Raw genomic sequence first — 27562 nt, forward strand, 5'->3', positions numbered from 1 at the left:
GCACACACTTCCAGCCCAGCTTAATGGAATTGCTCTAGCCTGTATGATCACTTTAGTACACTGTGTTTATGTTATCGATACCAAAAGCACTGGACTGTTAAAGGATGGAAGGGTCTGGCTTTTGTTGGGGTGGTATTCTGATGTCAAATTGAAATATGCTGAAAGTAAAAGTTCTGAAAAGCCAAAGTGCTGTTTTATTGAACCAGTGATAGAGAGGACTGAGACAAGTGAAACACGAGCCTTACGAAGCACTGGAACATACATGATCCTAGATGCTGAACTGCGATACATCCAGTGACATCAGCGAAGTTTCAGCTCATTACACTACACAGAAAGCCAGAGTACGGTGACAGAAAGCAGGTCGTGTCATGAAATGAGTAATCTTAATACAAGACAGTAATCAAGTGAAACTTTTCTACGTGCAGTTGCTGTCAAAGGTTTTGTTTCTATTTCTGCCTTTCTCTGTGCTTTCTACCTCTGCAGTCTGTTAGTCTTCCCAGTTATGAATCTGGTCCTGCTTCCATCAACATTAAAATAGGGAGGATCAAGCTTTCTGTTATCTGTGTATTTAGAAGGTGAATGTGATGTGCTTTTTGCCACAAGCTTCTCTTGGTTTTTGATATGTGGTATGTTCAAAGACTTACAGGGTTGGAATCTGAATTTTAAACCCATTGGAGGAAGAACCTTGCATTCAGCACACAGGGGTTCAGTGAACCCATTAGTACCAGCTAAGAGCAGTGAAATGGTGCTCTAGACACCACGAGCTCCCACTGTGGAATAATTTCAGTCTCTAAATACCTACTGCAAACCTTTAGAAAACTGTACTTTCCATTTCCAGCAGAGCTTCCGCACTAGCAGACTCCTTGAGCCCGTCAACCAACCAAAGAAAACCAGCCCACACATCAGGATCCATAAGCAAACTTGTCTATTGTATTGTGGACGCTTCACCTTTTCTTTTGTAGTTCAGGAGTTACCAGGCTTCCAAATCTAAGTCACCAAAAAATGGGCTATGCAACTGCCTGTCTCTGTCAGCCCCCTTCCTTCCAACCTACACAGGCAGGAGAGAAGCCTTTCCCCTCTGGAGTTTCTGTTCTTGGGAGGTTTATGCTTACAAGTCTTTGTCTCATTTTCCCCTAATGTTCTTTTTCCTGAAAAAACTCAACAACCCAGATGTTCCAAATTATTTTATGCCTAAACCCCAAGGAACCCAAATCTATGATATGTCTTTCATCACATGGCAACAGAACATGATGTCGCAGATTAAATGTTTAGAAAAAACATGTGATGTCATAATGTGGAAGGTGGGCTGACCTGTGACAGACGCATTTCTGTCTCAGCCACAGCTAGGATACATGTAGCGGGAATTGAGGAAAATGCCTTGTCAAATAAACTTCGTATAAATTCTCTTTCTGAGTTGCCCCAACACAGTAATCCCTCCTTCGAGTACGCTGGGCTTAAAGAAGTCGCCGGAAAATGTCGTTCTTTGAGACAGAAATGCAGTTAACTTCACTTGAGACGTGGTCACCCATCCTCTGTGAACCCAGGGGAAGTGGCCTGTGCTTTTCTCTTAAAATTGAAAAATTAAAAACCACTCTGCAGAAGGTCGTGAGTTGGGAAAAGTAAAATCAGCTGTGGGTTAGGCCTCAGGGGAAATATAAGTTACTCATAAAAAGCTACAGAGCAAGTTTTGATTAGTTAAGTAATCTAGTACATAGAATTTATTAGAGCTTAAAGCTTTCCTGTGTGACTCCCCTAATAGTACACAAATAGAATAAAATATCAAAGAAATGCATTTTCTGACAGACACGGAGAGCTACATTAATCCTGGCCTGCCTAACACACATTGGAAGGAGGGGTAAATCCCACTCATTCGGTTCCAGCATAATGGTCCAGTTTTCATGTTTTTACACATTTGTGTTTCTGATGAATTTCTTGGTAACTTAATGCTTCCAACACTCTCGAGCTGTTCCCAAGGAGCACATAGAGAAAAGAGGAATATTGCTTCCCTAATAGACTCAAAGATATCAAACCATTCTGCAAAAAGCTCAAATACAGAATAATAAAGGCTCATTTTCTCTCCTAAAGCTTGAGGCCTTTTTTCTTACACTTTACCACAGGGGGAAATTCACCAGCATTTTTCTGCTGGTATAAGTGGACCACTAGCTTTACCAGGATAGCACCCTTTCTTTTCTGTGGAAATAGGATATCCTCCAAACCCCCCAAAAGAAGGAAAAAAGTCTCTCTCATTATGGAAAGAAAGTGTTCACATGGTAACTGTTTGTGGTAATGTTTGCAAAGCAGGAACAGTGCTCCTTCCAGAGTTTCAAAATGCTGGTTTTTTTCTATATTTTCCTTCTACCGGAGTATTTACTGTCTCCTATTGCCCCAGTGGGGAGACTGAATGATAAGAAAGAGCTGCTGAGATGTGGTGCTTGACAGAGGAGACAGTAATGAACACGGCTTCCAAAGTTCGCCATAGTCTTATTACCACAGTTGGAAAACAGTCCTGTCTCTCAGGAAAGCCACAGGCTTTCCACTACAGCAGAACTTACTTCTCTTCCACATGCTAATATCCCAAAGTGATTGTATCACTAAGCTGATGCTTTAACCACCATGGAGGCTCTCCTGACTGATTAGGGAAACAGGCATCTGTGTATCATCTGCTTACATAAATAACTTGTTCTTTGGAAAATGGAGGAGAGGAAATGGGGAGATAAAACTAGCAATGTGTTCTTTGGGTTGTTTTAAAATTCTTTAAATCTTATTTTGCAGGTATTCAGGAGGGGACTCAATGTACCAAATGCAAAAATAACTGGGCTCTGAAGTTTTCCATCATCTTATTATATATTTTATGTGCCCTGTTAACAATCACAGTAGCCATTCTGGGATACAAAGGTATGTATGCATTGAACCCTACATTTCACTTTCAGCCAAGCATATTTCCACGTATGTAGACAGACAATTTATCACATTAAATATCAATACCTTGGCAATGTTGGCTTTTGTACACACATAACAACAAACTGCAACCTTAGAGTTTCAAACAGTTTTGAAGTTTTGAAACTAGATTGCACATTTGAAAGAAAAAAGTTAGAACAAAGTGATCATTCTTCTACCATGAAGGAGTACTAACTGGAAGACTTAAAGCTCTGTAACATGTGCTATACCTTGATTTCACTGAGCTGTTTTACTGTACCTCACCTTTCCAGAATAAATATCCTGAATGAGAGAGCCAGGAATAGTCTTACTAATACAATATTTGTCACAGTAACAAAGTGTACAATCAATATTACTTTGAAATACCTGGCAGAAAGATTGAACCAGGAGGTGCCAGTGTATTGAGTTATCTACAATTATTTTGATGAACAAAGATGCTTAGATGCTTTTGACAGTAATTTCGAAGATCCTGGTAGTTAGGCAACCCAGTAATGGAGAAGATGTCATTTGTGCAAGTCATTGGTAGGGCATATTAGAAAGCACAACTTAAAATTCCGGTATGGCCTCAGCAGTAATTAACTGTTGCCACTTAGGCATTATTATGAATGTTTTGATGTAAATGCATGGTTTTGGAGTAGTCGCAGCTATATTAAATTAAATAAATAAGACATGAGTTTCTGGTTAGAAAAAGAAAGTGAATAGCATCATTGTGAGTATTATAACAGGACATTGCAGTATGTTGCATACAAAACAAAGCTAGCTTTAAACAAGCTACTTGAGTATAGCTCTGAGAGTAGCTTCAAAACCTCTCCAAGAAGCTGGGTAAATATTCGTGTGATTAGCAGGCAGTGCGTCCTGTGCTGCCAGCAGCTGTGCTCGTAGCAGAGCTGACATCACCTCTGGTCCTTTGCCAGTGAAAGAAAAGGAAATTGTGGAAATAGAAAGGGATAAATAATTATTTAAGAAGATTTGGTACAGTTTTGAGTGGGAAGAAAATTAAAACTGCTTGGTTTAGATGGAATATTCAGCCAGGGAGATGAGAGAATGTGAAGGACAGATAGAGACATATAGGTATTCTTTTTTCACGTTAAAGCAGACAGAATGTGTCAAATTAAAATCGAATGTAAAGAAATACGATACATATATAATTGGTCACATATTCTCTTGAAGAATGTGTAATTGGTCTCTGAAAGTCAAATTCTGAGGAAAAAAAGTGCCCAGATTCAAAAACTTGTTCTCCATCTCTCTAGAGATAAGATCATTTGGTTATATGGAAATGGGGATGACAAACTTAGGCCTTTTGCAGATACAAATCTACAGAGATCTGCTTACAGCACATGAGGATGGAATCTTTCCAGGCTGTAACCCAGCCAGTAAACACCTGGGATGTAACAGAATTTTTCCTAAAAGAGTTTTATACAAGGCTGTCAGTTCTGGGGCTCACCAGAATACTCCAATCTCACTCGGCATCAGAAACAGCTTATCAAGTTGGAGGGAACATTGCTCTCTATCTTGCTTTGGCAAGCATTTGTTCTTGTGTGAGAAGCCATAGCAGTAAGGAAACTGTCCAAAAGATCTCTCCGGGAGAGGGAGTTTCTCTTGCAATCCACAGTTTTCAAGATTCTTTCTCCATGGAGGCCTCTAGCACTATCTTTTCCCTAGTCTTTGCTCTGGAGTACCCACCTTTGCTACACTCATTTTTAAAACTCTTTCTTGTACTGAGTAGTCATTGGTGCCCGACCAGAGACTAGTCCTTCTGTCATAGCAGTACCAAGCCACATCTATCCAGGGTTAGGACAAAAGAATTTCCCACAAAATAACGGGAAAAAAATTGTAGGAAGGTGGATAATGCATGTCTTGCTTATAGACCTTAAGACGTCTTGGTGACCGCTGCTCCACCACTCACTGACTTGGTGACTGCTCCACCTGAATGCCAAGGGCAAGAGGCATACCCTGGAGGAAAGTCGTGTTTACTCCAAGGTGTTACTTCTATAATGCCAAGCAGCAAATGGTCATGTCAGGTACAACCCTTTGTACCTGCAGCTGAAGACCTTCGTCTCCACAGTGCCTAAGTGCTGATTTGCAGGCAAAACATGACTTAGACAAAACCCCAGCTGCCCCAGCTGACAGTACACGTTCAAAGGACTTACTGCGATATTTTTGATCATTGGGAAGGAATTAGGCCTTCAAGGAAGAAGAAAACTCAAAATAAAATTTTATAGAGCTCTTGAACTCTCCACTCTACATCAGAGTTTGGCTTGTCTTTTTTATTGAAATATTACACTGAAAGAAGGAATTTTGCTGGCATCAGGGATTCTTTCAGTCTCTTAGCTGAGTTTCCATTAAATTTGCCTCCCACACTTATGTTTATAAAGCCCAAAACTACTTTTAAAACTTCCATTTCCTACGTGGTATTTAGATCTCCTTTGTGATTTAAAATGTTAAAACTACTAATCAGTGGATTAAATATGGCAGGCAAAAAACTCAATGGGAGGCAAAATCAACATAGAACAAACCTCCAAACTGGTGGTAAAAATTACATAGTAGGCTAGAGAAACCTGAAACCAAAACATGAATTAAACATCAAGGTCATGAAGGAACAATAAGCTGAGTTTACTATTAATGTGCTTTGAGAAGGCATATTAAAATATTGTTAAAAGCATCTGTAATTTTTTTATGCATTAAATTAAATGCAAAATACAAAGTTATACTTTTTCTGGCATGAGCCAGTGTCAGCTTAGCCTGTTGAAGGTGAATGATCTCCCTGTGACTCACTACAGTGAGGGAAGTTGACTTGCTTTCAGCTTAAATTTGATAGTTCTCATTCTCTTGTCAGTCTTTGTTCTGAAGTTTCTTGACTAATGCCCACCATGACTTTCATCTACTTATTTTATGTGTCTCCCAGACAGAGTTTGCCTGCCATTACCCAGGGCCAGCACATCCTGGTGAGATGGCACATTTTGTCCCTGCTTCTGAAATAGTGGCTAAGATGCAGACAGTCCTCACTGTTCCAGTCAGCAACTACTTGAAATTTTGCCTTCTTTAGGGAGGATCTTTACCACATTTTCCACAGTGACCTTGTCATAAAGTGAGATGACAACATAGACAGATCTGACCAAGCTGAGAATTAACATCCAAAAGCAAGCTTAAGGCTCTGAGATCAGCACACTGTTGGGAGCAGCACAGTGGCCTTCATAAGGGATCTATTATCAATAGGTGTCATGTCTGTGTCTCCCAGTGACCATGGCTTGGTCTGCCATGTTTCACCTTTGCCTTTTTCTGAAGAAGATGGAAAGTGGCTGTTCAAGCCTGGGGCACTCCTGAGAACTTGACTTCCACTGCTGAGAGTGCTTCACATGCTCATCTACCACTGAAGGTTCCACCAAGAGATGGTGGTGGGAGCTACTGCAAGGGAAGGAAAAGCATTCCAAGTAACTGGGCATCTGTTCGTGTGATCTCTTTTGACAGCAAGAGCAACAAAACCTACTTTGGCCACAGCTCTCTATTCATTCTCCCCAGAGTTCACACTTCCCTCTTGTAGGGCAGTGGCAAGAAAGAAGCTACAACTTGCTTGGGGAAGGAATGCGTGTATGAAATAAAGTCCCCCAGGCACACCGTTTGTTTGACCGTGGAGGCTAACATCCTGCCCCTGCAAAAAGTGAATATATGCATTGGTCTGTGGGATGACAATATTCGACTTAGCCTGCATCACCAAGAATCCTTGAGGAAACCCTGCAGTTCACGTTTGCAGAGATCCCTACTGGTTTTGCTGCTGGAGCTGGATGGCTTGAACTTGGTTCTGGCCTCTCTCCTCTACACTTCACATGACAGGACTGACTTGTCCTCTTAGGGGAAACAGAATAAAAATAAAGGAAATGGTTTGCCTAATATAGCTATTTCTGCACTTTGATCAGTTAATCTGGATAAGTCATCACTTGTTCAGTGTTAAATAGATAAAAACCAATACCTTCTGTATTTGAAACCAGCATCTTCCAGATAAATGCTGTGTCAGCACTCCCAGTCCAGGGCTGCTGTCTGGCATCCAGTTACACACGAGAATTAAAAGCTGTGACTTTCTGTAGGAGACAAGCTGCTGGGGACTGAAAGACCTTTTTAACAGCCTTCATTAGTGACCTCTCAAACACAGCCCAGGCACTGTCTTCCCCACATATCATGGCCAATTTTCAATAACACCAGTAAGGCTTCTGATTAGAGTCCCACTTCAACAAGTTTTTGGAGTGTTCCACACAAAGAATGTCCATAGCCACAGGCCAGCTTCAGCCTTTGTAGTGTGGGGTCATGGTTTTGTATATTTTTACTTTCATCAATGAAAAATACCATATGCTTTTGTATCTTTAGTTCCATCCAATCTCAACTAACTGCCAGTACAGGCTACTACATATTGATAGGATTTCTACTATTTTCATTTGCTTTGGACTCTTCAGGGGAATATTTAACCCAAGTTTCTAGTGTCCAAATTCATTCAACCATGAAAACATCCTTGTTGTTATAGGATAGTATAAAATCTCAGTTTTACAAACTTAAGATCTGACATACGAACTGGCATTCATTCGTACAGGAAAAGGAAGAAACTACATTTTCCTTTCATTATTGATAATATATATGTTAATTTTCCAACTCCAAGTGTTTTGCATAACTGCAGAAAACAGGTGACTATTACACTAAATCTTATTCAACAAGACCCATAGGTAATGTGACATTGCTAGTCAAGGCACAGGTCCAGCAGAAACACTTGGAGTAGGCCAAGCAGAAGTTATTCAGCAATGGTCCCCCTGAAAAAGCAAATCCATTATTATAGCCTGTAACTCTTTAGCAATCTGCTGTCATCTCAGATACAGAAAGCCACACTCTGACTCTATCTTTGCACACACAGTGGAGTCTCTGTTTTACTGGCTTGTTAACAATACAGAAGGGAGCAGACAGGTAATCCACCAAAGGGTGTCTGGTCTCTCGGAAAACCTTGAGATTTTTTCTCTGTTGTAACACTATTTACTTCAATTCAGTTGCACCAGTGATAATCTCAGTCTGCTTTTTCTCCTGTTGGTTTGGGGGAAGCAATAAAAACCTCCTGTGTAACTGTGGTACCCAGAGTCAGAAAAACAAGGACAAAGGTTAATACAAAAGGAGCAGGTGGTGGACTGCACTATGAAGGTCTAGGATTCTTGTGGTTGCTCATGAGCAGCGGAAGATTGCCTAAATTTCCACTTGTAGTAAAAACCCAAATCTTTACATAGCAACAGCTTCCATGAAGCTGTTTCTTAGCTGCAGATTATCTCACAGACAGGGAGTTACCCCCTAACCCACACCGGTTTACAGAATTGGCTTCACTATCTCAAGACGTGGGAAGCACCTGATTTCTTCTGATGGAAAGGAGGGAGCTGTAGCCTCTCCCACGGTTGGTTCAGATCCATTCTGCTTCCAGTGTAGAAAAAGGGTTAAATGATCTCATGATGAGAAGAAATTTCTGCCCCTGGTTGTGGCTTGAATGAAAAGCCTATTAGATAAGGTTTGCTGTGGAAGCTGGAGGCTGCCTCTGACCTTGCAAGCATTTCACATTTTTGCCCCTGGAAGTCACCCTGGGTTCTTTATTTGTTGTTCCGCTTTTTTCATTTCTGTATCGATCCCATCAAATAATCAGATTGCCTCAGTGACAAGAAAATACTGGGACATGACAAAATAAGGAGCACATCAGCCAAAAATCTGCACTTGCTGAGTGACTGTCCTTTCAATCTTAACGAGGAAGGTTGGTTTCAAGACCATTTTGAGTGATATCTGTACCATTGTCAAGATGTTTAACAGTTTATCTCCAAAATATCTGGTAATTGCACCTTCAAACTGCTATCTCAGTCCAAAGTTTGCTATCCGGGTGGCATTTTTTAATGATTAAAAGGCACAGGAGTGAACAAACATCCTTTTTAAGGAGAAATGGCTTATAGCAAACTAAAAGCAAGTCTTGGCTCATGCATCTGAGCCTTTAGGAATCAGTCTGCCTTTGCCACACAGCACTGTGCTTGAGTCACGGAAATACTGTTAAAAGGATTTGGTTCATGAGGAAAACCCACAAAGAAGGATTTCCTCATTCAGGAGAGAGATGGCTCATGAGCAAAGAAATGTTTGGGAACTGTAGGCAGACTGAAGAACTGGAAGAACGATGGGTCCCACAAGCAGATAGGAGCTCATCCTTCCAACATTTCACAGAGCCACAGAAGAGTGTAGTGGCAAGCAAAGCAATTTTAAGGTGGTTTGGTTTTTTGTTTGATGTTAGGGGTGGTTTTTTATTTGATTCATTGTTTACTAGACTTCTAAAATAATTTCACTTTTATTCTTTCCATAACATACTGTTCTCTTTCCTCTAGTTGTAGAAAAAATGGACAATGTGACAGGTGGCCTGGAAACATCCCACAGAAGATACACAGAAAAGCTCACAGAGGTGGAGAGTGGGCTGAAGAAATTAGGTAATACACACACAAGGAAAGCCCCTTTGTATTATGGCTTTGAGGTGTTCTCCTGGCAGGCAGCAGCAGGAAATTTGCCTGAAAAATCTGTGGCTCTGACAAAATACAGCACTTCTATTCCAATATCTCAAGTACTTGGGATAGCACTTCGAAGTAGTTAAGAGCAGCTCTCCTTAGGACAGCATTTTAAGCATACTTCAATATTTACAGTTCCCACTGAAATCACTGTGAAATCATTTATACTAAAATAAACAGATACTTAAAGGTTGTCCTCGGAGTCTTCTCTGAGGTAGAGATGCAAAACATATAGCAGAAGCTGTTCCACAGCACAACAGATTCTACGTAAATTGGAAATCTGTCACCCAGTCTGTTTTAGCAATTGAGATTGAAACCTGAAGGCCACTTTAAAGGGTGCACAAGCAGTGAGGTGTTCAAAACTCTGATGTGTGAGGCAAGTTGATTACTTCCATAAAATATTTCTTAATCAACTCAGGGAACACAGGACACAAGTTTTGTTATGAGTTCAGCTCTCCCAAGTGCTATTCCAGTTCTCAATTTGCAGGAAGATGGAAAAAATCTTGGATTTCTCATTCTACTCACTAAGTGTACATTTCTACATTTCTTCCCTGTCTGGAAAGGAAGCATAGCTGCTTATTATCAATTTATATATGCACAGACATATAGTTTATATAACTAGTTTTAGTATAAAAATAAATAATTTGTTCTGATATAAATATAAATGATGACTAACTATGAATATTATTAATATACGCATAATGCATGTGCAATTTATTTGAAGACTGGAGTAAATTTTGCTTAGCTTCATAAACAACATGTTGAGATGTGTATTTCTAGGAAAAATTACTTGCTTGCAGCTTGATCATAAATTTTTACAACTTTTTCCCCTCAAAAAAATGCTGGATTCTGAGGTATTTGCACAGTGCATTTAGTTCAAAGACATGGAGTAATTCAGTGGCATGTACTTTTACTGACAAATATACAAAAGTAAATGTTACACTGTCAAGCACTTGCAACCTTTGGGTTATCTTTGGGTTATTATGTTATGCTGATTAAATTTTCACAACTTGGAGTGCCTTTGATTCATTCATGCCCACACATTTTTACACGCTGCTGGATGGATGGCCAGTGGGATGCTCAGGACCTTCAGTTCCCATTTAAATGGACTTGCCCATGGAGGAAGTTAAAAAAGTCATGGAGCAATGTGTGTGGGAGGCATAAAGGTAAGAGAACTGCTGTAGGGCCAGAAGGATAACAGCATGTGGTGAATGAAAGACAGGCCTTCAGGGATTAGCTGTGTGTGAACCTGGCAGTTGTCAGAGCTGTGTGAGGAACACAACATAATTTGAGCTATAACGAAGAGGTAAACACAGTCAGAGCTGAGAAGATCCTGGAATGAGACAAGTGGCGAGGAGAGGAACTGTGCTTGGGAAGATGTCCATCCACAAAAGACTTTGTAAACACTGCAGACTGAAGTCTGACAAGCCACCATTTGATGTTTGCCATCATGACTCATTCAAACACACCAGAAGAAAGCTCCATACACAGCTGTATTCACTGTAGTTTATGAAAAACAGCCTGCTTTCTCTTGGGGACATATGAAATGATGGACTTCAGAGGGTGTAATTCATAAATATAGCTACACTTAGATGATGACAATCATATATGAACTGCATGTAGGAGAGAGAAGTGATTGAGGTCAAGGAAGGAAATCTTCCAAGTGAGTGTTGACTGCTTATTTGCTTGGTTTCCATGTCCTAGCTGATGAGTTGTGCAGCCAAAGAAGCTTAATCATATTCAGACAAGCTTTCAGAAGTATTCTGTAGGGCAGTGTAAGCAAGAGCAGAGATGGTCCTCAGGGTTAAAGGTTTTGCCTTCCTCAAACTCAGAACATGAGGAAACAATAACAGCAAAATAAATGTCACTAAAAGCAACAGTAATATATTAGAGAGAAAAACGGAAATACATTATATCCCGTCATATCTGGAGTAGCCTGCTGGCAAAGCTTTTGTCTCTAACCCAGATTGTTTTAAAAGAAGTATTAGAACTTTTTTAAAACTAAACCCAAGATTTAAAAAAAATGGAACTATAGGTACTAAATCATATTCTACCTGCCAGGAAAAAGAAGAATAAAATATGAGCAGCTAAAATTTACTTACGAGCTTTCAGCAAAATCCAGCTGTGGCTTCAAAACATATACTTAACTCTTTAATATTTTCAATTCTGTTTGCCATTCAGTTTTCATTCAGAATACAGCGCTACTTCACTGCATTTACTTATCAGTGGTAGTTTTTCCCATATATGATGCTAGAATCACCATTTTGTTCTCCTCAAAAAAACACAAGGTCTTCATTGATTCCTCTTTGATTTTTGCTCTGCTAGTGACAGAACTTTGCTTAGTGGTTTCTCTTTTCTGGAAAAATACAGCATTCTGTCTATTGACAAAACATTTTGGCAACCTGACTATACTTAAAATACACTGTGCTTTCTTATACTGTGTTTTCAAAAACTCATCCTAAAGCCTTTCTTTTTTTTTCTCTCATGTACAACAGATGACCAAGCTGGGCAAAAAGCCATGGATACTAACACTGAACTGTCTAGCTTCAGATCTGACATTCTGGCTCTTCGTCAGCAGCTTCATGACATTGCAGAGAAAACTACCAGAAACAAAGATACACTGGAGAAGCTGCAAGAGTCTGGAAATGTATTAGATGATAGACAGAGTCAAATGAGAAGTGCCTTAGATAGTAACTCTATCATGATCATCAGTGTTAATAAGACTCTTCAGGCATATACGGGCTATATCAACAATCTTCAACAAGACACAAGTAATATCCAAACAAACTTGCAAAACCAAGTGCATTCTCATAATGTGGTCATCATGAACCTGAACAACTTAAACCTGACACAAATGCAGCAAAGAAATCTTATCAGTGTCCTGCAGAAGTCAATGGAGGATACAAGCTTGGCTATTCTAAGAATCAAGAATGACTTTCAAAATCTGCAGCAGGTTGTCCTTCAAGCCCGGAAGGACACCGATGGGCTTAAGGAGAAAGTACAAAATTTGCAGACTTTGGCTGCCAACAACTCAGCGTTGGCTAAAGCTAACAATGATACACTTGAAGACATGAACAATCAGCTCAGCTCCTTCAGCGGGCAAATGGAGAACATCACCACAATTGCCCAAGCCAACGAACAAAATCTAAAGGATCTCCAGGAACACCATAAAGAATATGAAAACAGAACTTCTGCCAAATTTAACCAGCTAGAAGAGAGGTTCCAGGTCTTTGAAACTGATATAGTCAATATAATTAACAACATCAGCTACACTGCTCATCATCTACGAACGCTGACTAGCAATCTCAATGAGGTCAGGACAACTTGTACAGACACCTTAAGTAAACATTCAGATGAGCTGATTTTTATGAACAGCACACTAGCCAATATTCGCTTAGACTCAGCATCTCTCAAGGTGCAACAGGATTTGATGAGGTCAAGATTAGATGTTGAAGTTGCCAATTTGTCAGTAATCATGGAAGAAATGAAGCTGGTAGATTCCAAACATGGCCAGCTCATCAAGAACTTCACTATCCTACAAGGTATGTAGCTTCCCTAATGATGCCTCTAATAGTCTATGCCAAATTCCTGCTTGCATTACTTGTTTAGTTCTGTGGAAGATAGTGTATGCTGGTACAGAGTTCTGGGGTTTTCCATTATCTAATCCTAAACTTTGTGAATGTAAATGTTGTTTGAATTTTCCTATGCCTTCTTTACATAGCTACAATGGGTATGTTATGAAAGAAGGTTCTGACTTAGCAAAATTTATTCTGACTGACTGACTGGATCTGGTTTTGATTTAGCTTCTAAAATAAGTGAGTGAAGGTGTGGAGCCTCAAAAACCAATGCCTGCTAAGGAGGAAATGGCTAAAAAATATACATTGGACTATTCCCAGCAAGGTCCGCCCTTACTGAAAAACAAGTTGCTATTTCACTTTCAGCCAGTTGTTAGTCCGCCAGAAAACATCCTACTTTGCTTAGTTTTTTAATCCTGGGATATTTTATTTTCTCCAGAAATAAATAGCATCAAGTTTAGGAGGCTTCTCCCAGCCAAGTATTATCCCAAATGAAAAGAACACTCATATTTCCAACCTGATGTGAACCAGTCAAGCCTAAAAGCCTAATCACAGACATAAATCCATTGCTCCAAATAAACTAAGGCTGAATTAGAGCCAAGATTTCATGTCTGTAACCGTAACCTCTCTGATTTCAACCAGGACTAAATCACTGCAGTTTAGGAATATATCTCTGGAGGATTTAAAAATACGTAGGTTGGCGGGGGGAAGAATATTGCCAAGGGATTTGCTCATCCATGATCAGAATCCCAAATTATTTTGGTTTTTAATGTCACAATGTTGCCATTTCCTAATGTATCGTTCTCTTTCCTGTTATAGCTGGCCAGTTAGCAACTAGTACTTCTGGTCTTTCCCACAGTTGGCCTATTACTTGCTGTTCATCATTTTGTCCCTTTTTGACAACCTATTACTGACAAAAGCTGTGAACAAGGTCATTGCAAGAGAAGGAGTCTTATAGTCTAAGAGGGGAGAGGTGGCTAGAAGGAAGTAGCATAGTGAAGGAATGGGAGCATCAACACGCAGGACAGAGTGTGCCTTGCAGGTACTGGTGCCTCAGCTGGTCACCTAGGGCATGGTGTCATTGTCCAGTTCACAGGACAAGGTGCTTCAGATTATTTTCTTCTGCATCGCGTATTTCATAGAGGCTGAGGAAAGATCAGTGTTATATAGCACCCAAGAAGCAGATGTACAACCATTACTCAAAGTAACTGTTAACCCGGTTTTCACAGTTCTGAATATCCAGTGTTGCTGGATACACATTAAATGAGGACCCCTCGTGGGCTTTTTGTTCTGTCCATATCCCCATTTTGCATGCTTGCATTGTTTCAGGCCCTCCTGGTCCAAGGGGACCTAAAGGTGACAGAGGCCCTCAAGGTCCTCTTGGCCCCGCTGGCCTAAAAGGACAAAAAGGAGAGAAAGGGGAGCCTGGACCACCAGGACCTGCAGGTGAGAAGGGCCCACCTGGGCCAACCGGGCCACCAGGAGAAAAAGGAGGAAAAGGTTCTAGAGGATCACCTGGCTCCAAAGGTCAGAGAGGTTCTCCAGGCAAGACGGGTCCACCTGGACCAAGTGGAGACCCAGGACCACCAGGTCCACAAGGCAAAGATGGTCCACCTGGGCCACAAGGTCCACCAGGATTTCAAGGGCTGCAAGGAACTGTGGGAGAGCCAGGGGTACCAGGACCTCGAGGACTACCTGGGCTACCTGGAGTCCCTGGGCTGCCTGGTCCAAAGGGCCCACCTGGGCCACCAGGGCCACCAGGTCCAGGGATGCCAATGGCCCTACAGAGTGAACCTACGTCTGTGCCCGAGGCTAATGGTAAGCTATCAACACACTGCATGCATCTTTTACTGAGATACAAATATACATAGTAGAGAGTACTCACCACTTAGTTTCTAGTTCAGATAACCTCTGCTTCCTTACACTAAATGTCTGGGATTTATCACAAGGAGCCTTGTTAAGTGAAGACATGTTGCTTCACCTGTTGTCATCGTCCTTCTGATGACCTGAAAATTAATGTTTGCAGCTAAAGAAAAAGCAGCAATAGTATGAGTAATAGATAATCCCCTCGACCACACAGCTTAGCCTTGATTGCACAAAGTCAGGATCCTAATAGCTGAGATTGGATATTAGGAAAAATTATTCACAGAGAGGGTAATCAGGTATTGGAACTGGCTTCCCAGGGAAGTGGTGGAATCACCATCCCTGGAAGTGTTCAAAAGCTGTGTAGGTGAGGCCTTTAGTGACATGGTTTAGTGGTGGACTTGGCAGTCCTGGGGTAAAGTTTGGACTTTATGATCTTAAAGGTATTTTCTGACCTAGTTTATTCTGTGATTCTAAGTAAATTCCTACAGTGCTTCAGGTCTCAGCATACTGTAGATGGGTGTGGGATCCTCCACTTACTATTGGCCCTATGCAGAAAGTTACCACCAGCCCCTTGAGTTACCAGTAACTAACTTAACACAAAAAATTCATATCATAGGTTGTTCTCCTCATTGGAAGAACTATACTGAAAAGTGCTACTACTTTTCAATTGAAAGAGAAATTTTTGAAGAGGCAAAGTTATTCTGTGAAGAGAGGGCATCACGCTTGGTTATCATAAACAACAAAGAGGAGCAGGTAATCACCTTCTCTTTCTATTTTCCAAGGAGAGAGTTTGATGTTATTTAGCATGTGGAAGCTACAAGGCAAGTGGGAAGCTGAGAGCATTGTGAATTCATATGGTGAAGCAGACACAGTGATTGACTCCAGTTACCATTTTGTTCACTGTCTGCCTGCTCAGCAGCTTCTCCATGTGCAGAAGGGCAAAGTGTTTTGAACCTTTGAAGATGTAGTCCATTATGCCTCGCATATTAGCCAAAATGTATTTTCTGCAGTGGTGAATTTTAAATTGTCTGATTTAACACATGCAGCCTAAAACTGCTGTGACCAAAACATATTTTTAATCCAACTGTAAGTGTAGCTATACTTTTACAATTGTTCAACATAATTATTTGGTGGCTACATAGGAGTGGGGTTGTCAAGATACAACTGCTTACTTTGGGGGGTTTTTTCTTCAGTTTGTATCTGTAAGACATTGCCTGTGACTTTACGTCAACCTAGTTTTCCTGCCTAGCTCTCTCTACCTCACATTAAAACACTGCAGTGGATTCTAATGTGGGTGCAGGATCTCAAGGCCGACTCCTGAAACATATCCTCAGCTTAGAAAAGTTTTTCTGTCCCTTCCTGTTCTCATGACAAAGATGCTCATGGATCTAGAGCAGCTTATCCAAAGATGGTGGTGTGTGTTTGTCCTGAACCAAGATCTTTCTTCCACAGCAATGGATAAAAAGACAGATTTTTGGAAAAGGCAGCTTCTGGATTGGACTAACAGATTCAGAGAAGGAAAATGAATGGAGATGGCTGGATGGATCCTTACCAGTTTATACGTACGTAAATAAAAAAACAATGGTGTTTATTTTCTGCAGATGCTGCCACTCTTGCTGACACTTCTAAAAGCGTCATCTAGAAATTATCCAATGGATCCAGAGGGTTGTGGATGCCAATGAAATAATTTGTTACTGTGGGTACTGCTGAACTGCATGTTTTCTCTCTCCCTTCTCCATGTACAATTCTTTCTTTCCCTGCCAGGAAGAAAACTGAATGTTGAATGAAAGTATCACATAACTACACAGCACAATGTTTCTTGCCAAAACATTTGCTCCTGACTTTTATTACAAAGTTGAGATGGAAAGGACAGACAGTTTTGCTGTCTTGGTTTGAATTTTCCTTATTTGCATTACAACTGGCTATAAATAGAGCACTCGTTCTGATAAAAAACGACTAGCCTTTAGATAAAGCCCAAATCCAAGTGGAAAGCATTAAACATAAGGAAAATGCATGAAACAAGGGTGTCTATGCTTTGGCCAGCTGAGAGCTGAATTGGCAGCTCTCCAGGAATCCTAGGGCTACACCTAATTTGTCCTAAATGGAACAGATTACAACCACCCAAATTTTTAATACTGAGGAGTGGACTAAAGAGTTTATAGGGCTGAGCATGCTGTGCTCCAGAAAAACAGGCTACAGTCAGTCACATGTTACGAAATGATTAGCTGTGATCTCATTGGTGTTTATCTTGATGAGAAACATGGAAAAAGTCAGATGCAATTCCAATGAGCTGTAATATTTTTCCCTTTTTCTCCCTCCCCATTTTCATCTTTCTTTCTCTTTATGGCAGCACTGTGACTGAATCCCACTTAAGCTGCTGTTTTCAATAGGTTTCCACTACACCGTGGTTTTAGGTGCCCTGTCATAACCTCAGAGCTGTCAGTGACTGATTTTCACAGTATTCCATTACTTTTGGAAAGCCCTGTGTCCTCCCAGGTGCCTGGTCAGATGCTGTGTGTTAGGCAGGCATGTTTTTTAGCTGAGCATGGATCATATCAGCCAGCAATCACAAGCTCCCTTCAACAACTTGTTTCTGCAGGAAAATAGAGCTTTTAAGTCCTGAGACTGGAAGTGTTTTTCACTTGTTAAACAAAAACAGGGTGAGGAAACACTTGCTGTAAGTTTTTTACATGCTGCGTTTTCACCATCAAACCTGTTGATCTCGAAAGATATATCTATATATACTTTGTACTTGTCCAAAAATACACTTACCCATAAAACACATGGATTTTTGCTGTCCCTCCCAAGAGGCAGTCAAGAGGACTGAGCTCCTTTGCAGTGAGTGATGGCAGGGTGCTGCCATCTTGGCAGACTCATGACCCTGCGGGCTCTTCTCAGGCCCATCTGCCGGCAGGAACGCGGCATGCAGGCTTTGCAAGCTTGGAGTAATATACATGGAGCACGGAGCACTCCCACTGTATGTGCGTGTACATTCAGAAACTAAAATAAAGTTCATCAGTCTAATTTTAGGTCTGTAAGTTTTGGCAGCCCGAGGCCAAATAGATTCCCTTCTTAGTAATACATCTGTTTTTCATTTTCAGTAAGAGTCATGTATTGTTTGTTTCAGTATGTATTTCCCACTCAGAACGGATCTCATGATGTTTTTGTTAATTTCTTGCCGTGAAACACTGTCATGTGTGCTGTGTTGTGCAATCATATCTCTTGCTTTTTGGTTGAAAGGAACTGGAAAACTGGGCAACCTGATAACTGGAGCCATGGGCACGGGCCAGGGGAAGATTGTGCTGGGTTGATCTATGCTGGGCTCTGGAATGACTTCTACTGTGAAGACGTTAACAATTTCATTTGTGAAAAAGACATGGACAAAGGTGAGCAAGGCACTTGGTTTGATTACTTCACCATACCCACAGTAAATTTTCTGCAGCTAGAGAGCAGAAGATCCTGGCTAGATGCTATGGCAGGGTCTTTTGAGGAAGAAGGGGAAACACATGTGGAGCACTTCTACTCAGGTCCTGCCCAGCATGCGCTTTTCTAATACCCTGTGAGATGCAGATGCTGGATTTACTGCGTTTAGTAAAAGCAGCCTCCAAGCTGGCTGTAGCCATGGCGTGCTCTGCATCTTGACTGTCTCCTGTAGACATTAAGCATGCCTAAAATCTCAGGCATGATTTGGCACATGCTGCAGACCCTGACCATACTGCAAGCTGTATTTATAGACTCAGTGGCCTCACCAGAGGGAAAGCTGTCCTTAGGATGGCTCAGGGACCAGCCTCAAAACCCCAAAAAGACTCTGTTTTGAGAGTTTGTGCAATGTGAGGCACTTGGTGACTGCTAAGGAGATCTTAAAATTCCCACCACTCCCAGGAGATGTCCCATGGGGCTGAGAGGCCAGGCCCACAGGCTGTAACTCCTCTGTTGCAGTTGGGCTGAAGGACTTAAACTGCCAGTGTGGCTCAGGTGATCACGGAGGTGATTGCCATGGGGCATCTCTTTCTGGTTACGCAGGCATTTCTGCAACAGCAGAAAGGAAATGCTTCACATGGTTGCTTAGAGCCTGGCCCCATCATCACAGAGCTAGGTGGTATTTGTGTTCATGGTGGGGCTCTGCCTAAAATGTTATCTCTTCCATACAACCTGTCTAAATATTGCTTTGCCAAGGGTGCCCAGCTGCTCCAGTTGCAAGCCTGTAGGTTGAATTTCAGTGAAGGCAAACAGAAATGTCAGCTAGAGCCAAAATTAAATCTCATCCACCAAAATATTCCCCTAAACCAAACCAAAACAAAGTGCTGAACAAGCTTTGTGTGTGTATGACTCTGTTTGTATGTCCAGAGCAAAGGACCGTGTAATGTAATTTGCTCTTGTTTTCCTACATACATTTGTTAGTTTAGGAAAACTTCATGGTTTACAAACATTTGTCCTCCAGGACTTAAAGGATCTGAATATGAATCCACTTGTACATACCTTGATCTCTGTAAGTTTTCTTTTTGGAAATGCACTTAAACTTCACATGGAGGTTTTTTTCTTTGTTTTTCTTTTTTTCCCTCACACTGCAGGGCAAATATTTGGAGTGTAACAGGCTGTGACTTAACAGATATCTACATATTATGGAAATTTACTTAAAGAAGAAAATCCTGGGAGAGAGAGCAACATTGCCTACCAAAATTGAAAGGGGAAAAAAACCCAAACAAACAAAAGCAAGCACTGAAAACTGGTTTAAGTGTATAAAGGAATTCAGCAGCAGCTCTTCTCCAGCATCCTGCAGTTATTCAAGGCGTTTGAACCCACAGCATCAAGAAATACTGTTGGACTAATTCTGTTACAGATTTCCTTCCCAACCAGTAACCACATACATAAGCGACTTGTGTCTTCTAAGAAAAGACATTCTATCAATCTGAATAAGACTGTTGGTCACTCATATAGAAAAACGTATAAAGCAACTGTGTAAACAGTATGTTTCATTTGCTAAATCCCAAATGTAGGAAAATTATACAGATATACGAATATATAGATTTTATATAAATATATATATATAGTCCAACTCTTATCAATAATATGGAATATACTTTTAAGAGCTTTTAAAACTTTGTATTTTTGTACAAAATTTTTGCTTTTTACAATTGTTTTCTTTTTTACTGACTTTTTTTACAAATATAGTGCACAGGGGCCAAAGAAAACAATAAAGGTACTAATAATTCCTTAATTTTTTTGCTGGTTTGCTGTCAGGCCTAGCTCAGCTATAGAGAAATATTTTTCCATTTAGAAATATTTGTACTTTCCCAGATGATTTGTTCTGGTTAAATAACTTTTAAAGCAGATTTTAGGTAGTGTTTTCCATATTATATGCAGTCTAATCTGCATGTGTAACAATTAAGTTGACTAAGAACTAGATACTCATTATAGCTCTGATCACAGCCAGTGTTCCATTGGGGTACTATGCAAAGACCATGGTAATAAAAGCTTTTCCATCCTGCCTGCCTACCTGCCTGTCTTCTTTCCTGTCTGCCTGCTTTCCTGCCTGCCAGCCATCTTGCCTTCCTGCCTTCCACCTACTCATGAGAAAATGCCACTGAAGTACATCACCAGCTCTTAAGAATGATTTTGAAATGTTTTCATTCCTTCTCCCTTCTCACGAGGAATTCTGCCCCAGTAGGTGCTACCCATATTGCAAGTCAAGCCCAGGTGAAGGATTTGATGAAAACAGAATCAAAGGAGCTGCACACGCTGAAATATGTTTCTTTTTAAGACAGATTCCAAAATGTGGTAAGAAAAACATGCCATACTCAGAAAAGTCTAATCAACATCTCCAAAGTGCTTTGTAAATCGATCTCTCTGTTTTCTGGGCCACTACTTCTCTCCCAAACAGTAGAAAATAAAATACACTGCAAAACAGAAAGCAGTGTGGCTAATGGAGTGGTATCATCGCCCAGCCAGTTTCCTCCATGGTCCCATGAGGTCCCATGCAGCTTATCAGGAATTAAAAAAATACTAGGAACCAGTTCATTAGTAGAAACCCTGGTTTTGGTTCCCAGTTTTTATACTCTTTACATGGCCAAACTCTATATCACAAAGGAAGCTGGTTTGGCTTCTTGGGAAGGAGAGTTGTTTTTCCATTGCCTCCTGACCTGCCGTTTACCTTGGCTGAATGCAGATAAGTTTGTTGAAATACTCCAGCTCTGTTGGAAAGAGACAAGATTTTGTACTTCTGATTTTCAAATACTGCTCCCAAGACCAACCAATTAAAGACTGTTGCTTCCCTACATCCCATACTCCCTCCAGTGTTCATTTGGCTTTTTAATTTTATCCATATTTTTATTAAAGAAAATAACATGTTACATTTGGGGATCTGTCCCATGGTACACATCAGCTATTAGACAGGAACAACATGAAAATTGCATATGTTTAACTAAAAGTGAAAGATCTGTGTATCACAGCTGCAGAAACCATGTGTCACTATCTTGGAGGCAGGGCTTTTCTTCAGACAGTCTGGATTTCCTGAGACTTTTCTTTTGGCTTTTTCAAGTCTTAGATGCAACAGGATTCTGCCATACACCCTGTCATGCTGTACCTAGTTGTGTGTAGATACACACTGTAGTGTTTACATATTTATACACAGTGTCTGTGGAGATAATGTTAAACTGCTATTTTGGGGAACAAGGTACTACTACTTTGCATGGCCAGAAAGCTTCACAAACCCTGGTGAGTGCAGCTTTGCAGAGACACACTGAATTAGAAGCACTGCTACCTTTGTTTTGAGTGTTGGCTTACTTAGGTGAAATAAGTCCATTCTGACCATTTGCCATGTTAAATGACCTTCTTTCTGGTTTTTACGGATGGGATAGACTTCTGTTGACATAAAAAGTTAATCAGAAACCTCTGTGTAAGCCCCAGCTATATTGCTTCTTTGCCCATTTCATCCTTCTGTTCCTTCAGCAACAGCAGTGATGGTGCAGATTGAGATGAGATGGTTCAAGAATCATCTAGCATCCTCCAGTCCCTCTAAAGAGGTTTTCTGCACAGCAGTGATCAACAGCTATAGCTGTACTTATGGCTGCATAAGGTTACAGAAATGGCTGTTGATCAGTGAAAGCTTCTTAATCAGTTCGAAATTAGCACAGCAGATGTGCTAAACAACGAGCAGTTGGGAAGCAACCACTGAACCAGGGCAGTTTAAAGGTGCAACATGTTTATGAATTAAATATTCATTTCAAAGTGAATTTCAGTGCTGGGTTGTAACTATCTATAGTAATGTTCTAATTATTCACCTTTAATTGAGAAACAACACGTGCCTCTCTGCCCAAGCTCTCTGTTCACACATTTGAAGCAAAGAGTGTAGCTGCAGAGCTGGCTGGAAAGCAATGCTGTAGTTGGATGCCTGGAGTGTCCAGTCATCCTTAGAATCTGGCCTGAGCAGCCAAGTGGGCTGAGACAGACCATCCTTCTGACCCAGTATTCCTGCAGGAGGGAAACGGAGGTGTCAAATGGCAACAAAGATTTAAATCACTGGGAGGACTGGGAGAGTGTTAAGACAGCTTCAAGAACCTGCCACAGAAAGGAGAGATTCGCAGGGATGCAAACAAGACACCAGAAAGGGGCCTGGGAAACATCCTCATTAAATCTGCTTTCTGTATGGTCTGAGCGATAACGCAGGTTGTATGGAAATTTTTAAGTTATAGGAAATTATTTTGTCCCAGCTCGAGTTTTGGCTTGCTTTCTTACGCACAAATGCTGTAACTTGGCATGCTGAGTATACATTTCCATCGTCCTTTTTCTTGTTTTACATCAAACTAAATGCAAGTTCATATACTCTGGCAAGCACTGGGACTGTTGCAAGAAGGGGAGGGGAAGGCAGAGAGGGTGCAAAGTCACTGTGATTTACATCCAGTGCTGGATTTCTTAATGTCATTTCTGACTTGCTTCATTAATTTATTTGGAAACACCTTCAGCTGATTAGAGCTTATAAATCTCAAACTTTCATCCCCTTTGATGTCTATAAATAATATATGCAAATGTTTCAATAAAGGAAGCAGTAAGCAGAGACATGGAAGTGAATGTTGTTTACTCTGTGCATGCTTGTGTAACCAGGAGAGATGTGGAGTTCAGACAGATGTGGAGCCACAAGCATTTGTAGGTATTAAAAGTCAAACTGATGAGAATTATTTTCATTAAAGCCTTCCTTCTCACACCATCCCGGTTTGAAGCATGACTGCTATTTTTTCCCTTAATTGCACTTTTGGGGCATTGTTTTTGCAGCACCTAGGTGCTAGAAACTTGGTCTGAGCTGTGCAAGACCTTTGAGAAGGTCTTAAGTACCAAGAACTCCCTCTTGCTGTTCTAGCATGCAAAGCACTGCGGATGGGCCCCCAAGTGAAGAATGTCTTGAGTAGAGCAGGGTCAGTTCCTAGATTAGACATTATTGCAGCTACCTTAATTCGGCTGTTTATAATGGCTAATCTGATCTTGCTATTTTTCGCTTTCTCAGATGGCTGACCTCCTCTTTTAATTTTCTGTTCCTGGCGAGTAGCTCCCCTGTTTTGAGCAAGTAGCAGGAGTTGGTTTCTGATCACTGGCAAGGCAAGGAGCTGGTTGGAGGAAACTGCTCTGCAGGAAGTAAGGGAAAGGTGGCCAAGTTGATTCATGTGTGAGAAAACAAAACCACTTTTCCCCAGTGTAGCTTCCTTCATTAAAAGCACAGCGGCTCACACAGATGTAGCATCCAAAGGGAACAAAATGTCTCCAGCCCCAGCCTCCAGACTTGCTTTGCTTTCTCACCCGTCACTTCTGTGGGTGTTCTGTGCACCCTGGAGATACTTGCTGCCTCTGGAGCAGGCCCTGTGCTGCTGATGCTCTTCCCGCACTGGGACACACTTCTGCTCCCAGGGCGTGGGCAGGAGCAAGGAGGAGGCTCCCGGTGCTTACCCACACTCACTCAGAGGTAGTTCGGGTATCTATAGATGGGAAAGCACGGTGACTTACCAAGCCCTTGTTTCCCAGAAACCAGACCTTCCTAAAACCAGAGCCTATTTGTTCACTCACCATCTTCATCTCGTTTTCTCCATGCTGTTTGGTGAAAAAAATAACAAAACCAACCAAAATAAAAACAAAACCAAAAAAAACTTGGCAAAAATAATTTTTGGAAGTTCTGATGTGTTTTCTGTCTTGAGGGTGAAACACGTTTGTTTTTTCTTTCCATCTGGCTCAGAGATGAAAAAAGCATTCTTTGATTTCTTTTTCAAAATAAACTCAGTGTAACACTCCAAAATGTGTGTAGAGATTTACTTTTTTTTCATACTAGAACAATAAAAGCAAATCACTAGGCAAATAATACTCTTTTTACACAAGATCTTGCATGGCATGAGGGCTTCTCAGAGGCATGTAAGTATTGCCAGCCTGATTTTGTGACTGGAGGAAAAAGGAGATTTTCAAGAATATGATTCATTTTGATGTCTCAGGTTTGGGGATTTTGTTTCCATATGTTGGGGAGGTGATTTTTACCGATTTTCTTTTTTTTTTTTTTCCCAGCAGAACCAGTATTGGCATAAAGAAAATTAGTTTTCATACACCTCAGTGAAGGGAGTGGACTTTTCAATGCTCAATTAAACAGAATGGTGTCTCTCCCACATCACTGTCGGGGGTTGCCATTTCTGCTGCTGTTTTGGAGAGTTCAGTGTGATTATAGGACAGCAACGTCAGCCCATTAGAGAGCAATGTCTTGTGTGGGTTAGAGTTAACAGATTACACTAAATTACCAAGAGACCCCTTGATCGGAAGGAAGGAGATTCAAGGACTGCTGAGACTACTGACTCTGCTGCAGCCCAGCTTCAATAAATCTTCCAAAAATTGAACCAAGGTCTACTTTAAAAATAATTAGATTCCCCTTTAATCATTTTGGTTGATCCTCCAAAACTTTATTACGAACCTTCTTTTAATAACCAGCATGAATGTTATTATGGCCTGTTTAGATACATTTGTTCTCATTCCAAGTGCTGTCCTTAAGCTTAAATAGCATCTCTTCTGGGACCATCAAGCAATTGTGGTGGTCAGTGGAGCCATTCATCTTGAGTCAGTAAGGAATGGTTGGGAACAAACACATCCCTCTAACAAGCTGGGGAGCCCTGACGATAGAGCCTGGCTCTGGTCCCACTGTCCAGCCCCACAAGGGATTATCTGAGGACATGCTGGGCTTCTTTGAATGGTGGAAGTTTCCATACTCTTCTTTTGTTAGTACTGTTGGAGGACAGGGAGCAACAAAATGCGTATAGAGGATGGTTTGCTGCTGAATTAGAGTAGGTTGCAAGAGCTTGGCTTTTTGTAAGGTAATGCCATGTTTTATAACACATTTGAAAAACTAGTCTGTAGGTCTGAGCTTAAGCACACTTAATCTGGCTTTACACCAGAGCAGAATGTAAATGCAGATCAGACTTAGACCCTTACTCTTCAAGAGATTAAAATCTCCAATTCAGAGATTAGCATGTCACTTCCACTTTTTCTGATCTATCTGTCCTGCCAAGGCACAAATCCGTGGATCAGGCATCAGTGTGGTTCCACGCTCTGAGAGCTGCTTCCAAACTCCCCATGTTTGCAGGCATGCTCCTGCCAGCCTTGCCAGAGGTCCTGCTGATGGAAACTGCGAGTCTGAAACATGACTTTGGAAGACGCTTGTTTGGGAATCCCTCTCATTCAGAAGTCTGGGCATATTGCAAAGATGACATTTCCTTAATTCCATCTCTATTACCAGCACTCATGTAAAACAGATGATGAGTTATTTTTCTGAATGGCAACAATGTATTTTTGTCCACTTTTTTTTCTAGGTCAGAATAAAAGCCTGGAAATGGAAATCCAAAAAACTATCCTTTGGCGTTGCAGTATCCCACTGTATCAGGCAAACAGTGTTCCTGGATTAATGCCTGTGAGAACAGCATGAACTGATATTTGAACAGCACACAGCTTAGTGATATTTGCTTGTGGAAGCAAACTTCACTGCAGGTACAGTCTTGTCACTGCTCTATCTTCTGATGGACAGGGGCAACCCTGCAGGCAGGCAAAAAGATAAGAGAGAAAAGATGAGACAGAAAGAGAGAAGAGTTGAGGACAGAAAGAGAACAAAAATAATAAAGAGAAAGAGACAGATAGGGAGGAGAGAAATGGATGAAGAATGACTGAGGAGGAAAATGAACCCTGATGTTCTCATTGTGGTTTCTAGTAAGATCGACCACAGAGGAGCTCTCTTCTCAGAAACAGCAAAACAGGGCTCTGTCGTGGTTCTCATAATTCCTGTTCTCAGTTGTGAAAAGAATGCATTCCTGCCTTGCATGAGAAGCATGTCATTCAGTTGGTGCCTAAAGTTATGTACTACTTTCCCAGCACAAACAAAAATTCCCGGTGGCTCCAGGTCTCAAAGGAGCTGGGTTGGAGCTTTTGTTTTGGTGTTTGGTAGGTTTTTCCTACATGTCCTTTTCCTCCTACACAAGTTTTGAAACACAGAATATTTGCTAGTTTTCCAGCTGTATTAGAAGCACAGAGCTCAGCTTTGGAAGGCAGATTAAAGCAAGAACATACAGCAGGTCTCCAAGCAACAAAACAATGTCTGCTGTGGGAAATAGATCCACAGCAGTATCTGAACTTGTAACTCCTATTTCTGTACTAAACTTTCATTGATATCTGCATTTGAACAGGTGTACTTTATGAAAAGTCAAACATGCCTCTTTAAAAATCATAATAAACAGCAGAAGAAATGTACAGATGTGGAAAAAGAGGAATTACTGAAACAAAAAGGTTGCTTAGCTTAAACAAACAGATAGACAATTGTTGAATTCTATTGTTAGAATTGTTAACTGTTGAATCTCTGGTGTTTCAGAGATAAACCAGAGATAGTTCAATTTCAAATACCTAAGTGCTTGAAGTGGTTTTAAAGGTGGCATATTAAAATGAGTGACCACTGACTTTCCCTCATTTTTAACTTTAAGAGGCAAAACTTGGAGGCTTTAGGGGACTCTCAGCAATCACCAGCTGGTGATTTCAAGCAAAATGCTAATTTCAAAGTCAGATCAGAGCTCTGCATCCTGTTTTATCCAGATTAGCCATGTTAAGGGTGCTAAGGTGGTCAAAATTCTGGGTCAGAGCTCTTCACTACCTGAAATCAACTCTCTCCTTCTGTGTTTTGCAATATTAAGAGATGGAAAAACACCTTTTAAATGTAGTTTCATTGAAGTATCACTGGGAGCACTTTATTTATTTAGCAGACATCACCATGATGTCTCCCAGTCTGTGTCCATCTCCTGGCATTTTACATATGAGAAAAGTCTAAAAATAAAATAAAACATGAAAAATCACAGGCAGAAGAGCTGTTTTTCTACCCACACAAAGCCTTGAATGAAAGCCATTATGATGGAACACTCTGTAATTGAAAATCCATTTACATTTTCAAGTCTGATTCCAACTGTAAATCTTAGGTTATACATATGACAGATTAAAAGACTCTGGCCCCACTACACTTCTCCCTGGCAAGAGAAAAACTGTCTGCGCAGGATCACTCGTGGTTGCTTCAACCCTGTAGGTACACATTTTTAGAGGACATGGTGGTATATGTTTTCATTTCCCTTCCCTTCATTTTCACAT

General features: G+C 40.9%; 1 protein-coding gene across 1 annotated transcript in view; it reads left to right on the forward strand.

The window, feature by feature from the left end:
* Positions 1–25868, forward strand: part of COLEC12 (collectin subfamily member 12) — a gene marked incomplete at its 3' end in the record, with an annotated part of 110707 nt that extends 84839 nt beyond the window's left edge. The window contains exons 3-10 of the mRNA XM_080609698.1: positions 2773–2895; positions 9315–9413; positions 11984–13030; positions 14393–14881; positions 15546–15682; positions 16382–16491; positions 18170–18315; positions 25756–25868. Coding sequence (XP_080465824.1) covers positions 2773–2895; positions 9315–9413; positions 11984–13030; positions 14393–14881; positions 15546–15682; positions 16382–16491; positions 18170–18315; positions 25756–25868 — 2264 coding nt within the window. The remainder of the gene's footprint in view (positions 1–2772; positions 2896–9314; positions 9414–11983; positions 13031–14392; positions 14882–15545; positions 15683–16381; positions 16492–18169; positions 18316–25755) is intronic.
* Positions 25869–27562: the final 1694 nt, after the last annotated feature.

Source organism: Psittacula echo (assembly GCF_963264785.1).
Source record: "Psittacula echo genome assembly, chromosome: 2".
Taxonomy (NCBI): Eukaryota; Metazoa; Chordata; class Aves; order Psittaciformes; family Psittacidae; genus Psittacula; species Psittacula echo.